The sequence below is a fragment of the Schistocerca piceifrons genome, chromosome 3, assembly GCF_021461385.2.
Source record: "Schistocerca piceifrons isolate TAMUIC-IGC-003096 chromosome 3, iqSchPice1.1, whole genome shotgun sequence".
In the NCBI taxonomy this organism is placed as follows: Eukaryota; Metazoa; Arthropoda; class Insecta; order Orthoptera; family Acrididae; genus Schistocerca; species Schistocerca piceifrons.
Window position 1 is genome coordinate 400,781,682 of NC_060140.1, and position 14,994 is coordinate 400,796,675.

The window sequence follows — 14,994 nt, forward strand, 5'->3', positions numbered from 1 at the left end:
ACTGCCATTCAACGCAAGCAGCAACAAATTGTTTTATAGTATATATAGGTATTTGTATATGCTTTTGTAGTTATGTGTTTGTGTTCTAAAATGTGATTTTATTTTTCTGAGAAATTTAATAATTATGAGTAATTTGCTATTTAAATTATGTTGTGATAGGAGGATGGACTGTGCCAAAGGCACTTACGTAAATGATAGGTAAATGTTCTTGATATGTTAAAAAGTATAGACCTAGATAATGTGAGTGAAAGGAGGTTTGTGGTATAAACTTTTATGATGGGACATTCACATAAATATTCAGAACCACTGTATAAATATAAAGTTTAGTGTTCCCATCAAATTTGAACTTAGTGAAATTTACTGGAAACAGGGGCATGTGTAACAACAACAACGCTGTACTACTGTATATATAATAATTTTTTCTTCTGAATTTTCGATAAATTAGTGTAATCGATGTTTTGATTTCATTTCTTTTTTGTTTCATGCCATTATTTTAAAGAACCTGTAACAATTTTCGAAGTGAATATTAATGTTTATGTCAAATTTCAAGCAATATTATAACAGAATTGAAATGTAAGAAACGTTGAAACTATTGTAAGATGTCAAAGTTGTAATTATGCGTCTGGTCCATACATAGGCAATGTATTAGAACATAAAGAATGCAAAACCTCGGGTGAATACCCGTCTTGTAAGGAAGCGGTAAAAGGTGGATAGCAGGCGAGCGCGGGAAAATGCACACGGGCGCTGCACGGCACAACGCGCTCAGCAGTGGTAGTCAGAGTTGGGCATTGGTCTGAGCAACACGTTCTGGATCGAGGAGACTCTCCTGGAAGACGTAGTTTCATTGAGCCTCGGATATGCCGTTCCGACGCCTATGCAGCATGGCAAAATTCCATAGGCACTAAATGGAAAAGTATCGCGACGCTATGAAGAAGTAAAGTGCCGATACATCAAGAGCCATTGCTGTGATTGTATGTGTGCTCTGTGCCTCGCTATCTCGCCGCCTACCAACCGCCGCATCGATACAAACAGGTTGAATTTTTAGTACTGTATTCGTGTGGACCAGGGTTACTTTTGTTCCATACTGGTCAATAACAACTTAAATTTTACCAGAACTGCCATATCATTTAATTATCCTCACAACTAACCTAGACAGGGTCCTTTCCAAATGTTGTGCAATCCGAGTGTCCCGAGATGAATAATTAAAGTTTATGTTAATAATAATTACCTGCAGACCTAGCTATGTTAGAATGATGTTTAAAGAACTATTTTGTTAATGAACCAATTGAGGAATAACAAAGGTCTGACAAAGTTGGAAGATAATTTTGATACTGATTTAGTAACGAAGTTTAATTATTTCGAGACAGATATAATGGTATTTAAATGAGCAGGAAATAAGATAAAAAGAGTAGTAAATCATATATTGGAAATCTTGAGGGCATAATGATTTCAGTAATTAAACTGTTTTAATACAGTGACCATAACAGCTCCAGGGTCCTCCCCCCCTTTTTATTCATTTGAATTCTGAAGAGTTCTAAACTGATTTGACCAGCAAAGTCAAAGCCAAAATAGAAACCAAAACTTATCAGTGTTTTACCTTTATCAAAATTGACATTGTGTGTGTGTTTCGAAAGTGCTATTTCTAGGGTAACCTATGCACGATTTTAATCAGATCAATAGACAGTACGAAGTTTTGTAGTAAACATTATAGTGTAATGTTATGTATTTATGGTTTATCCATATTAGTACAGAAAGTGAAATTATCAGTTCAGTAGAATTTCTGGTTCTAAAATTTACCATGTTATGCAGTGTTATTACATGTGGTTTTGCATGAACGTACATCAACTTATACAGGGAAGAAACTCAGTTAATGCCTAATTAGGCTGGCGACCGTATTATTAACAAATTGGTAGCATCTTCTGTGTTGTTTCCTGTCCGCCCTGACGTGTAGTTGCATTTCGGACTTGCTTGACGTATCATTGTTATTACAGAGTGGGTGTAAGTCTGATTTGCCACCATTCAGGTACACGCGGTCAATATCTATACAAAAATCCTTTCTCATAAGGTGAAGCCCGTCAACTTACCATAGTACAGGCTTTAATGAGTATCGTGTGCTCCGCGCGCGCGTTACAACTGGATAGAGAAGAATTTAATGTTTTGACATAGCTGCACTGTTGTTGGTAGCAACATGGCGACTAGACCACAAGAGACATCGTGGAATTTACAGTCCATTATTGAAGTGTAATGCGCATTCTGCCGTAGAGTGAATAAGAAGCCGCCTCTGCATATGCATTTTATGACTGGCATAAAAGTGCTTGGAAGGTCGTTGCGTATGCAGAGGAAGAGTACTGGTCAGCCACGCACGTCTGATGGAAATGTGTGTTGAAATGTATGGGAGATGCGTTCACACGAAGCCGTGGGAAGTCCACAAGAAGTTCAACTTCCTCAAACAAAGGTGTGACTTCTTAGGAAACGACACCTGCTTAGGAAGCCTTACAAATTTCAGTTACTGCAGCAATTATTGCTTCCTGGTGACCATAGGAGAAGGTACGAGTTTTGCTTTTCTGTTCCCCAGGATATGGCAGAGGACGCTTTTTCCGATCGACTCATCTTCGTCAGTCACTTCTCAGGAAATGACAATTGCTTATGAAGCCTTATAAGTTTCAGTTACTGCAACAGTTATTACTTCCTGGTGACCATGACAGAAGATACGAATTTTGCACTTCAGTACACCAGGATATGGCAGAGGACGCTTTTTCCGACCGACTCATCTTTCCGGACGAATTGACGTTTCATCTGACTTGTAAAGTAAAGCGCCATAATGTAAGAATATGGGTCCAGAAGAAGTTCAACTTCCTCAAACAATGGTGTGGTTTCTCCGGAAACTACGCATGCATATGAGGCCTTAGTTGTTGCAGTTACTGCACCGATTATTGCGTCCCGGAGAGCATAACAGAAGGTACGAATTTTGCACTTCAGTTCTCCTGGATATGGCAAAGGACATTTTTTCCGAACTACCCATCTTTCCCGACAAATCAGTATGAAAAGCACAAAAGTATCGCTGACTGGTATCATGAATCAAAGGAAACAAAGTATATTATTATGGACTTCAGTCCAAAGACTGCTTTGATGCAGCTCTCCTGGCAATTTTACGCTGACTGAGTCTCTTCATCCCTGCCTAGTTATTGCAAGCTATCTCTATTCGATGTCTGGAAAGCAAAATGCCGTAGTCTAAAAATATGGGTGTCACAAAATCCTGGCTACGTCGTCGATCATGAAACAGACTCACCAATATTGAACGTGTTTTCTGCTGTTTCTGTTCACAAAGTTCATGGACCTTTCTTTTTTTGCGGAGGAAACTGTAAGAGGAATATCATACCCGAACACGTTGCAAAATTGGTTTTTTCCTCAGCTTCACAAAAAATTTAGTTGTTTCATTTTTATGGATGACGTCGCCCCATCTCAATTTACGCCGTTATTTTAACAACACCATCCCATAACGCTGAATTGGAAGAGGAGGAGAACAAGATCTTCCAGAATGAGATTTTCACTCTGCAGCGGGGTGTGCGCTGATATGAATCTTCCTGGCAGATTAAAACTGTGTGCGGACCGAGACCCGAACTCGGGACCTTTGCCTTTCGCGGGCAAGTGCTCTACCATCTGAGCTACCCAAGCACGACTCACGCCCCGTCCTCACAACTTTACTTCTGCCAGTACCTCGTCTCCTACCTTCCAAACTTTACAGAAGCTCTCCTGCGAACCTTGCAGAACTAGAACTCCAGAAAGAAGGAATACTGCGGAGACATGGCTAAGCCATAGCCTGGGGGATGTTTCCAGAATGAGATTTTTACTCTACAGCGGAGTGTGCGCTGATATGAAACTTCCTGTCCAGCACACAGTTTTAATCTGCCAGGAAGTTTCAACAAGATCTTGTTCACTACTTTTGGACTCCCAGGTCATCAGAACACATAATTTGCTCTATTCCACTTGTGGCAGTTACTCTTCAAGAGCTGTTGAAGCTGTCGATTCTATGAACGGGGACCTGTTGATTTGATTCGTGTGTAGCATGAAATGGACTATAATTTAGATATTTCTCGAGCAACGCACAGTGCCCGTGTGAGTGTACTCTGTAGTGTCTGTAAGACTAGAAGACTTTCGATCTTCCTTTATCCAGTGACATGCACAGAGTGTTTCAGCCTTTCACATTTGGTTGTTGTTGTGGTCTTCGGTCCTGAGACTTGTTTGATGCAGCTCTCCATGGTACTCTATCCTGTGCAAGCTTCTTCATCTCCCAGTACCTACTGCGGCGTACATCCTTCTGAATGTGCTTAGAGTATTCATCTCTTGGTTTCCCTCTTCGATTTTTACCCTCCACGCTGCCCTCCAATACTAAATTGGTGATCCCTCGATGTCGCAGAACACGTCCTACCAACCCATCCCTTCTTCTAGTCTAGTTGTGCCACAAGCTCCTCTTCTCCCAAATTCTCTTCAATACCTCCTCATTAGTTATATGATCTACACATCTAATCTCCCGCATTCTTCTGTAGCACCACATTTCGAATGCTTCTATTCTCTTCTTGTCTAAACTATTTATCGTCCGTGTTTAACTTCCATACATGGCTACACTCCACACAAATACTTTCAGAAACGACTTCCTGACACTTAAATCTATACTCGATGTTAACAAATTTCTCTTCTTCAGAAGAGCTCTCCTTGCCATTGCCAATCTACATTTTATATCCTCTCTACTTCGACCATCAGCAGTTATTTTGCTCCCCAAACAGCAAAACCCGTTTACTACTTTAAGTGTATCATTTACTATTCTAATTCCCTCAGCATCACCCGACTTAATTCGACTACATTCCATTATCCTCGTTTTGCTATTGTTGATGTTCATCTTATACCCTCCTTTCAAGACACTGTCCATCGCGTTCAACTGCTCTTCCACACACTCACTCTGACATTTGGTACACCCACTGTATCTCTTTACTGGAAGAGAGTGCTGTGCGTTACCGTTGATCTGCGCGAGCCAAACGCCGTCGCAGGCGCCCCAGACGCCGGACAGCACGAAGTAGACGACGCGGTCGTCGGCGTGCGGCCGCCACGCCAGCAGCGCCGCCAGCAGGCCGGCGTGCAGGGCGGCCGCGGTGCACACCACGGGCAGCCGGCCTGTCGCCTTCACCAGCCAGCTGGCGCCCAGCGCCGACGCCGAGTTGCACGCGCCGTAGCAGATCATCACCCAGCCGATGTTCTCCACGCCCCACGCGCACGTCACGTACGACTGCAACACAGTGCGTCTCCGCTGCAACCTTTCTATGCAGAAACACGGGAATCGTGGTTTAATGTCTCGACTTCTTTTGGGTGTCCGCGCGTAATTTTTTCTTTTTTTTTTGGGAGAGTGGGGAGGGGAGGGGGTCATCAGTCTTCTGACTGGTTTGATGCGGCCCGCCACGAATTCCTCTCCTGATCCTACCTCTTCATCTCAGAGCAGCACTTGGGAGTGAGGTTAACGTGCGAGTAAGTTGGAGCTTCAAAGTAGCGCGCTTATCCCGCTTTTTTCAGTCAGTTGCTACAGTAAAAGTTTCCACACCTATCCAAAAACAACAGTCTCCAGATGAAAGTCCCTTAATGAACTCCATCTCAAAGAAAGTTCCCAGATATCACTGACGAGGCCGGCCGGAGTGGCCGAGCGGTTCTAGGCGCTACAGTCTGGAACCGCGCGACGGTTACGGTCGCAGGTTCGAATCCTGCCTCGGGCACGGATGTGTGTGATGTCCTTAGGTTAGTTAGGTCCAAGTAGTTCTAAGTTCTAGGGGACTGATGACCACAGAAGTTAAGTCCCATAGTGCTCAGAGCCATTTGAACCATTTGAATCACTATCGAGGCAGAAGCATTGGTCGTCACGGAAAGGACGTTTGCGAGCAGGTTTTGCTTCGTCTGTGCAGTGATCAGTGAGTGTCAGCGCCCATAAACAAATAACTGTGTCGTTAACTGATTAAAAAATGCCTCTTTCACTCACATGTGCTCTGGTTCAAATGGCTCTGAGCACTATGTGACTTAACTTATGGGGTCATCAGTCGCCTAGTACTTAGAACTAATTAAACCTAACTAACCTAATGACATCACACCCATCCATGCCCGAGGCAGGATTCGAACCTGCGACCGTAGCGCTCACGCGGTTTCAGACTGAAGCGCCTAGAACTGCACGGCCACAATGGCCGGCGTCAGTGTTCTGGTTTCTTTTGTATTACGTATTTATATTCTGTTACATTATTTATAATCTATTATGTAGATTTTGAGAAAAAGTGTAAAGTTCTCATTTGGTATTTAAATTTATCTTTGTATATTTCAAGTTAACTGTGTGACATGGCATTATGGATATTGTTGTTGGCTATACGGGACTATAAAAGAACATGAAGTGTTACTGTCTGCTTTAGATACACATTAAGGTGTATATTGTGTACTATACTACTGTACTATACTATCATGTGAATTTAAGCAAGGATCGTCATCATAATCATGAAAAAATGGTTCAAATGGCTATGACCACTATGTGACTTAACTTCTGAGGTCATCAGTCCCCTAGAACTCAGAACTACTTAAACCTAACTAAGGACAACACACACATCCATGCCCGAAGCAGGATTCGAACCTGCGACGGTAGCGGTAGCGTGGTTCCAGACTGAAGCGCCTAGAACCGCTCGGCCACTCCGGCCGGCCATAATCATGAGTCCAAAAAAGTATATTCACGAGTTTTGTTAGATTATATTTTGGCCTGATCGATTACTAGTGTTTTGTTTTACACATGATTCAATTATATGTGCTATTCTGTGTTATGTAGATTGGTTTAGTGTGTACCTATTATGGCAGTTGGCTAGTGTAATTACGTACTGTACTTTTATTGTTTATGGTAGCAATTTTCTCTTCATTCATTTTCATTTACTGCGTGTTAGTCAATATCAGTCATTCTGCTTATGTGATTTAAATTTGATTAAGCTTGGTCGATGTTGGTTATTCATGCTACGGACGGTGTATTTCGGTAGGTGTTGAGAATATTAGTAGAAGCAATTCAATACTGTTTAACATCCCACATCCGTTACAGTTATAAAATGTCGAATTAAAACGCCTTCAGCAGTCTAAATTTCCAGTTGTTTTATTTAAGCAAGCAGTTCCAGAGGTACGTTACGCCATCCTCAGGTCCCCTAGCCAACATGTGCAAAGAATCCTACCTCTGGTCAAGTCAAAATGGGGAGCAACATTCAGTGACTGGCGTCAGTAGATTTCTTATAGACACAGCGAAAGCTTCGATCATCTCTTGCCGATGTTTAATAGTCGGAAAGTGATGAACAAAGGGACTGCCATGTGAAGAAGAGATTGACGGATACCAGTCACTTAATACTATCGCACATTTTGACTGGACCAGAGATAGGATTCTTCCTACACGTCGGTTAGAGGACCCGAAGATGGCGTAATACAGCTCTGAAACCGGTTGGTCAAATAAAATAGCAACTTGGAATTTAGAGTGCTGAAGGTGTTTTGACTCGACATTTTATAACTGGAGCGTGCTTGTGTTGCTAAACACGTTCGCGGGAATCGATGAAGAGTTACGCGATCCATCTACACTTTCACTTAATGCTAGTTTTGTGGTTCTGTGTGAACTGGCAAGAACAAGTGGTAGGGGAAAACTGATCACGATTTACAGTGTGGCCGTCCAAAAGGGGAAATCCCTAGTGCAGCAGGGGTTCATGGGCCAACAGTCAACATCTCCGGCCGAGTGATGCATTTGCAGGCACCGGGATGACGATGTATGCTGGGTAAACGAGATGAGCGAGGGAGTAGTGTCTGTGGATACAGGGCTTTCTCAAGAATTGGAGACACAGACGATGCTTGTTTTTCTGCCGGGTCATATAATGTTTATCAGAGAACGCCTGTAGCTGTTGAAAAAACGACAGCAATTCATCTCTAAAATGGTGAGTTGCTGGAGTGATGACTGAAAATTTTTCCATCGAGATAGTATCTCTCTATGTTGTGAGAGAATCAGTAGCCATTTTGGGCTACGGTTTGTTTTCTGGTTTTAGAAAGCAGAAGGAGCCATTCTGGCACCGAACCTGGGAAAAGATTTGAGTGCCCGCTTCTTGGTATGTGGGAGCGTAGACCATTGGTATATTCTGAAAGTTTCCGTAGGTAGGAAATGCCTCTTTGTTATTAAACGTTCCTTTCGACAGAAGTTCGCCCTGAACTTAGAAAATTAGGTAATGATGAGCTGCGGGACACTGGAAACAAGGAACGTCAGGGTTCTGCCACTGTTTGGACTCATCCGGTTGCTGTGATACCCATCTTGCAGCTGCAGCTTTCGGCATAAAACTGCAGCACGGCATTTCGAGAATTAGATGACGTATAGGCTCGACTGAACCAGAGTTGCATTCAGTCTGTAATCACCATTCCAAACGTGTGACTGTTCACGTGGCTCATCAGTGATTTATCTGGCGAAAGTATGCTGTATGGGACTATGTATAACCTGTGGTCAGGTTCCTGTAACTTCTCACAAAACAAGCTGCTAATGGTTATTCTGTGGTTGTCTCTCAAATCCAACACGGCATCATCCATATGGTCGTCCTTTACCAGTTCGGCCTTGCCACACTCATACCTGCATCATACTTATTAGCTATATCAATGTTCGTAAGTGATATGATCTCAGTACTCCGTCAGATTTTCTGATATGATGTTACTGTACCTTATTGATTTCATGTGAATACATGCAGAGGAAATACATTTTGTAATTCCACTGGACCTGAGTTTAAGTACTTGGAAATGCTTATCTCATTTCATTTTAGGTATTGTTAATGCTGAACATGTTTTATCTCGACAAATGGCACAGAAATGAAAGTAAACCTGTGTTAAATTCATTTTTGCGGCCTTATTGTCTGTAGTTCCTTCATAATTATTAAAAGCATGTTAATTCCGTCTTGGCAACTGCAGGAAAAAGCATGTTTTCGCCGCACCCATCAACTCACGATTAAAATCTTGAACTGCACCACTACACCTTTATGTCTCTCAGACATTAAATACATACACGACAACACAGTTCAACGGCGTAAAACACATACGACGAATCGCAGAAGAAGAGTTTACATCAAAGAAAACACTAACGGCGAAGTTAAAAACACTACACAAAATCCACGAATCGTATGTGGCCAGATAGAGACAAACAGTAGTGACGCTGTATTGTCGTGTGTTTTGAATCAAAAAATGCATAGATCTACAAAGCAAATGAGAATAGTCGTGAATCAACAGAAATAACTCAAAAATGTGCAAGCAGATGTTGTTTTCTGATGTGAACGGAAACCAGCGTAAAATATCGTAAGCTCAACATGTTCTGTAACGAAGTGTGTTTCGATCTATGAAGAAAGTCAGTTTAAGATTCTTTCATTAAGCTGTTGACGTTCTATTTTAATAAAACGAAACGCGTTTGATGTGTCAAACACGCATTTCCTTGTAGTTGCAAAGATGGAATTAAAATACCTTCATTAAATTTGTGTTAGCCTCGAAAATGTAAGACATCGTAGCAGACAGTTTTCATAAACAAAGTAGCGAACCAGGCAATGCTTCGCAGTTGCTAAATATCGAATGTATTGGATTGGATGTGCATCCTAATCTCCTTCTCGTTCCTCTTTCTATCATTGTCCTTCTCTCCCCTCCCTTTGCCCACCTCCTCTTCCTCCCTCTTTCTCTGTTCATCACCCTTTCCCCTCTCCCTGTACATCTCTTATCCCACACTCTCTCTCTCCATTTTCTTCTCCCTCATCTCTAGGTCCATACCCTTCTTCCCCTTCTTTATGCACATTTCCTTCCACTTCCTCTTCAATCTCCGCCTCCCCTCTGTCTCTGGCCTCATTAATTGTTATTGGAAACAGAATCTTGATTAGGAACAGAAGTCAAAATGAATGGGTTAATGGCTTGGAATCATTTGTACACGGAGTATGAGACAGATCTTTTCAGCTGCTGAATCTGTGAGGTTAGTGGCTTGTAATGACAGTATTTGGCATGGTTTTAATCTATGAACGCTAAGATTATGAAGTTAGCCATAAAGACAATTTCACTGCTAAAAATGACTACACATTTTCACTGCACAGCTTAGCATACTCTTTCTCGCAGCCGGAGTAACAGAAAGTGGAAGTCCTATTCGATTTGCCTCCAAACGTTGTCTACGTTCTTCGTGAGCCACAGTGAACTAACAGTCATGTTGTTGACTTGTGTTGCGCGTTTACCCAACGATGTCGCGGATACTTACTGGTGGCACTTTCTCCAGAGAAATGGACCAAAAACTGAAATCAACCGAATGTTTGCAACACACTGAATCACTACGAGCTGACATCAGTTCAATCTTTGAACACACCAAAGATATGATTACCACCGATTAGACCGAGTGGCTAGCACACTGGACTCGCATTCGGAAGGACAACGGTTCAATCCCGTGTCCGGCCATCCTGATTTAGGTTTCCCACGACTTTCCTAAAGTGCTACAGGAAAATGCCGGTAAGATTCCTTCGAAAGGGCATGGCCGACAATCTGTCCTAATCCGATGAGACCGATGACGTCGATGACTGGTCTCCTCCCCCAAAACAACCCAACCCAACCACCGATCACATATGTTTGGCCGTCCGTTTTGTCAACGTTCCTAATTATTTTGTCCGTAAGTTCCAACTGAGTGAGTCGAACTCGACAGTATCCGTTGTTTCGGAATTTCAATGGCAGGCTGTTGATAAATTCTTGTTTGATTTGCTTCCAAACGCTGTCTACGCTCTTCGGCAGTTGCAGTGAATCGATGATCACGTAGCTGACTTGCGTTTCGCGTATGCCGACCGATATGTCGACGCCTCAATGGTGACATTTTTTCCGAGAGGTAATCCACAAACTGAAATCATTTCAATGTTTGCAGCACACCAAATAACCACGAACTGACATCACTCTAATCTTTGCAACACACCAAAGATAACATCACCACCAATAACACACTGAAATATCGCTTTAAAATGTATTATCTTTCGCAAAATATCAATATTCAATGCAGAATTTGTTATTGTTATAAAACATGAGACATCAGAACTGTCAAACTGAACGTCACATCTTTTTCATGAAAACATGTGTGGGCAGAACTGTCAAACAGATCGTTATATTTCTTTCACCGAGGTTTTCATACAAATATACCATCTGAACTGCAGACTTTCCCAGTCGATTTTCCAAAAATGTAGCTTTCATACAAACCTTGTCCTGGCAATTACGAAAAAAAGAAAAAAACAGTCAAATCTGTCGATTTGTTCTCAAATGATGATCTTTCATACACACAGCAAAGGATTTTTGTTTATATAGATACGTTCAGAAGACAAATACATGATGGAGTAATGGATAATTCCAAACATCGACCAGATAATCTATCATGATCCCTTCACGTGAAACGGAGGCCGCCATAAAATTTTAATAGATGAACCTAGCTTCTTTTAAGAGCTGCAAATGAAATCGATTAATGATGCCAGTAATGATTTGTTTGTTTAATGGTTTCCCTTGTGATCAGATGACTGCCCGATAATTGGACATTTATTCACTGAACATTTCCATTAAATCTGTCTCTGTATTACAAACGTTAAGTTCCCATACATTTTGACATTGCTGAAGATCAGTACCTCGTGCGTTCTCCTGCTGTATGGATTCCAAATGGCGTGCTTAAGGATGTCAGAATGAATAAGGTGTAAATGGCCGTTGATGCTGTAATACCTATGCAAGTCACGTATTGATGGTAAGAATGGACTCAGTAAATCTTCCGTATGAGCCAGATGGGAAATATTTCACACAGGGAGGAGACGTGACCTTATTCCGTTCCTGTGTGTTAAAAGAAAGGCTCCTCAGGCTGAAATCGACCCAGTGCTTCCTGATTTATCTGCCACAGCAGCGCCTGAAAATCTGTCGCAATCGGTTCCGGAAAGCGATTTTCTCCTTTTAAGATCTTTTCTGGTCGGCTACAACATCCTAAATGGGTCACAATTCAATCTATCAAGATATATGCCGGTGAATACATGTTGCACGGCTTGTACGGTTCGATTTTCACAGACCTCGGCTTAAAATAGTTTTCTGGCGAGACCTCATATCATTGAAAATTTTAGCAGAATTGCAAAAATTTCTTAAATTGAAATGTGCAATGGGATAAAGTAAACGACAGAGAGAAGTAATTCCGTTGTGTGTTTTTAAGCTTGTATTTCCTCGCGAATCGGCTTGTTGCATCCACTTTTCCTGAAAGAAAACTGCTTTTTTAGAGTATCTTTCATATGTAGTTGCGGACAGTTTCATTAAACAATACCACCCATTCGTGAGGTGTGTAACTATGATGTAGATCTATTAAAAATGCTCTGTTGATTGACACTATGGTATCCACATAGTGGCTTGTATTGCTTGTTACAGCTGTAGTGTAATACGGATTCTGTCGATAGTGAGTGAACGGCCGAAACTTGTTTATAAACTTAATTACAGTTAAAAAGCAGCTTACGTCAGATACATAACTGTAGATACGACGTGTTTGAAATGGTACAATTATAAATTAAGTATAAAATGTATTATAGAGGAAAGGAATGCAAACTATTTCATTGCAAGTCGAACATGTGAATAAGCTAATGAGACGATTGCACAAGTGATAAAAACTCAGTTAGTACTTACCATTTCAGTTATGGACTGAATTTTTTTAGTAGAAGTAATGAGATAGTGAAACGGGGAATATGCGCAAACTACTACATCATGTGGGGTAGAATTGTGAGTATATATCGTTACTGAAGTATATAATTTCATAACTTGGGATTACAGCGGCGTGTAAATGAGGTTTTGCGTTGGTAGAAGTGAATGTTGTTTATAATTATATGAACTCTCATTGAAGCATAAAGAGGCACGGGACAAGTAAAACGATCATTGTGCGCTGGCTGAAGCAGGCAACGGACCACTTGATGATTGTAAGCACCGGCCTTGGACTGACGAGCAGATTTACCTATCTAACCCTACTTTGAACAGCATATTAATCTCACTTTTTTCAGTTAATGAAAGACCTGTCAAAAATGACAGTATCGGTAAGTAACAGTTTGGCCAAGACTCGATGGCAAGACTTATCGGGTTTATAGTGCAGCCACTCAACAGCTGAACGATAATGACGAAACGCTTTTGGGATCGCGAGAAGAAAGTACGTAGGCCATACACTAATTTAACAAACAAACGCGTGACAGACATACACCGCAACGTCCAATGTAAGGAACTGAAACTTTTCGGCTATTCAAAACCTTGCGAGAAGAGATAACCATTTGTTTCATTAATTTTAAGGCTAACACAATGTCTAAATTATGATGGCGTGTCCGTTCTAAGAAAGTACTTTTGAAGACCAGCATTCTGTGATCAGATTTTCATTTTTAAAACATGTACAACCGGCCTAAACACTCTTATATGAAGAAAACAATACGACTGCGAGTATTTTATTGTGGGTGGAAAAGTTTAAAATTGTCCGCAATACGTAACCGACGAGCACCGCTCCGCGTGTCCAGAATCAGTATCGGTACCAGCGTTGCAATGTTGTATCGATTCATTTATTTATGAATACCGGCAACAAATTTGCCGAACAACTGCTGAGCAATTTTGAGTGATTGTTGAAACGACTCAGTCTGTCATTCAAATGGAACTACCGTAAGACTTGTTCGAGTTGGATTCTCATAGAGTTTACTGTCCACCTGAACGAACAGAGATTTCACATCTGCATTAAGCTCAAATATCCTTTCCGACACGAAGGTCATCACCTTAGAATATGATTTTCGCTTTTAATGAAGCGTGGATACATCATATTGAGTCGTAGTCCAGGCGTCATAGCATACAGTGGAGACAAATTTGCATCTCCTGTCCATGAGAAACTAAAAACCGAACTTTCGACTGATAGAAGAATATTCACCGTCGTTTCGAGTGCTCGTATTAGGCTTTCTGTGAATTTGTGGAGGGACAACGCGCTGTTAACAGACGATACTGCTCAGACATACGGAGCGAGGTGGCGAGGTCGTTAGCACATTAGACTCGCACTCCAGAGGACGACTGTTCAAATCCCCGTCTGACCATTTCCCGCGATTTCCCTAAGTCGCTCCAGGCAAATTCCAGCTCTGCTTCTTTCAAAAGGGCACGCCCTGGTATGCTTCCCGTCCTTTCGTCGCAATACGAGCTTGCACTCCGTCTCTTATGATCTCGCTGTCCGAGGGAACACTTAATCCTGCTTCTACTACTCAGACATGACTGAGTACAAAGTCAGGCAAGTACTGGGGAAGAAATCTCGGGCTTTGCAGAGAACAGTGTGATTCTTCTTCAAGACAACGTTCGACCTGATACTGCACATGCCTCTTCGTGTTATAAGCCAATAATGAGAAAGTTGTTTTTAATACGCTCCTCTCATTTTGCATACATGTATGGCATTATTCTAATGATTTATGTTTATATTACTGTGATTATTTTACTGAAAGTTGCCAATTTGTAACTATGCGAGGGCGTGCTGTATTTTTTTACGTGAAAACCCCTAAAGCTTCATAATTCAAACAAACTGATTTAACATTCTATATCGTTAGTCTTCATGTTTACATACTTTATTCTCATCGTTGTTACCCTGGCGACGAACACATTTATTCCAACGAGAGACCAAATCATATTAGACTTTGTTGACGGAGCAACAACCTCACCTCTGATAGCACACCTTCATCACTATCAAAAAGAAGCCCTCGAAGGTGTCCTTTAAGTTTTGGGAACAAATCGGATGGGGCCAAACCGCGACTGTATGGAAGATTGTTGATGACAGGGAACGCAAGGCGTTGATTTATTACAGATGTCGCAACACTCGTGTGTTGTCTGGCATTGTAATTCTGAAGGACAAGTTGCTCTATGTGTGGACGAACTCTTCAAATTCGTACTTTCAAATTTCTGTGGCTTTCACAGGCT

General features: G+C 41.6%; 1 protein-coding gene across 1 annotated transcript in view; it reads right to left on the bottom strand.

The window, feature by feature from the left end:
- The window catches only part of LOC124789705 (UNC93-like protein), a 426,216-nt gene that overhangs the window by 40,813 nt on the left and 370,409 nt on the right, over nt 1-14,994 (bottom strand). The window contains exon 6 of the mRNA XM_047257157.1: nt 5,014-5,281. Coding sequence (XP_047113113.1) covers nt 5,014-5,281 — 268 coding nt within the window. The remainder of the gene's footprint in view (nt 1-5,013; nt 5,282-14,994) is intronic.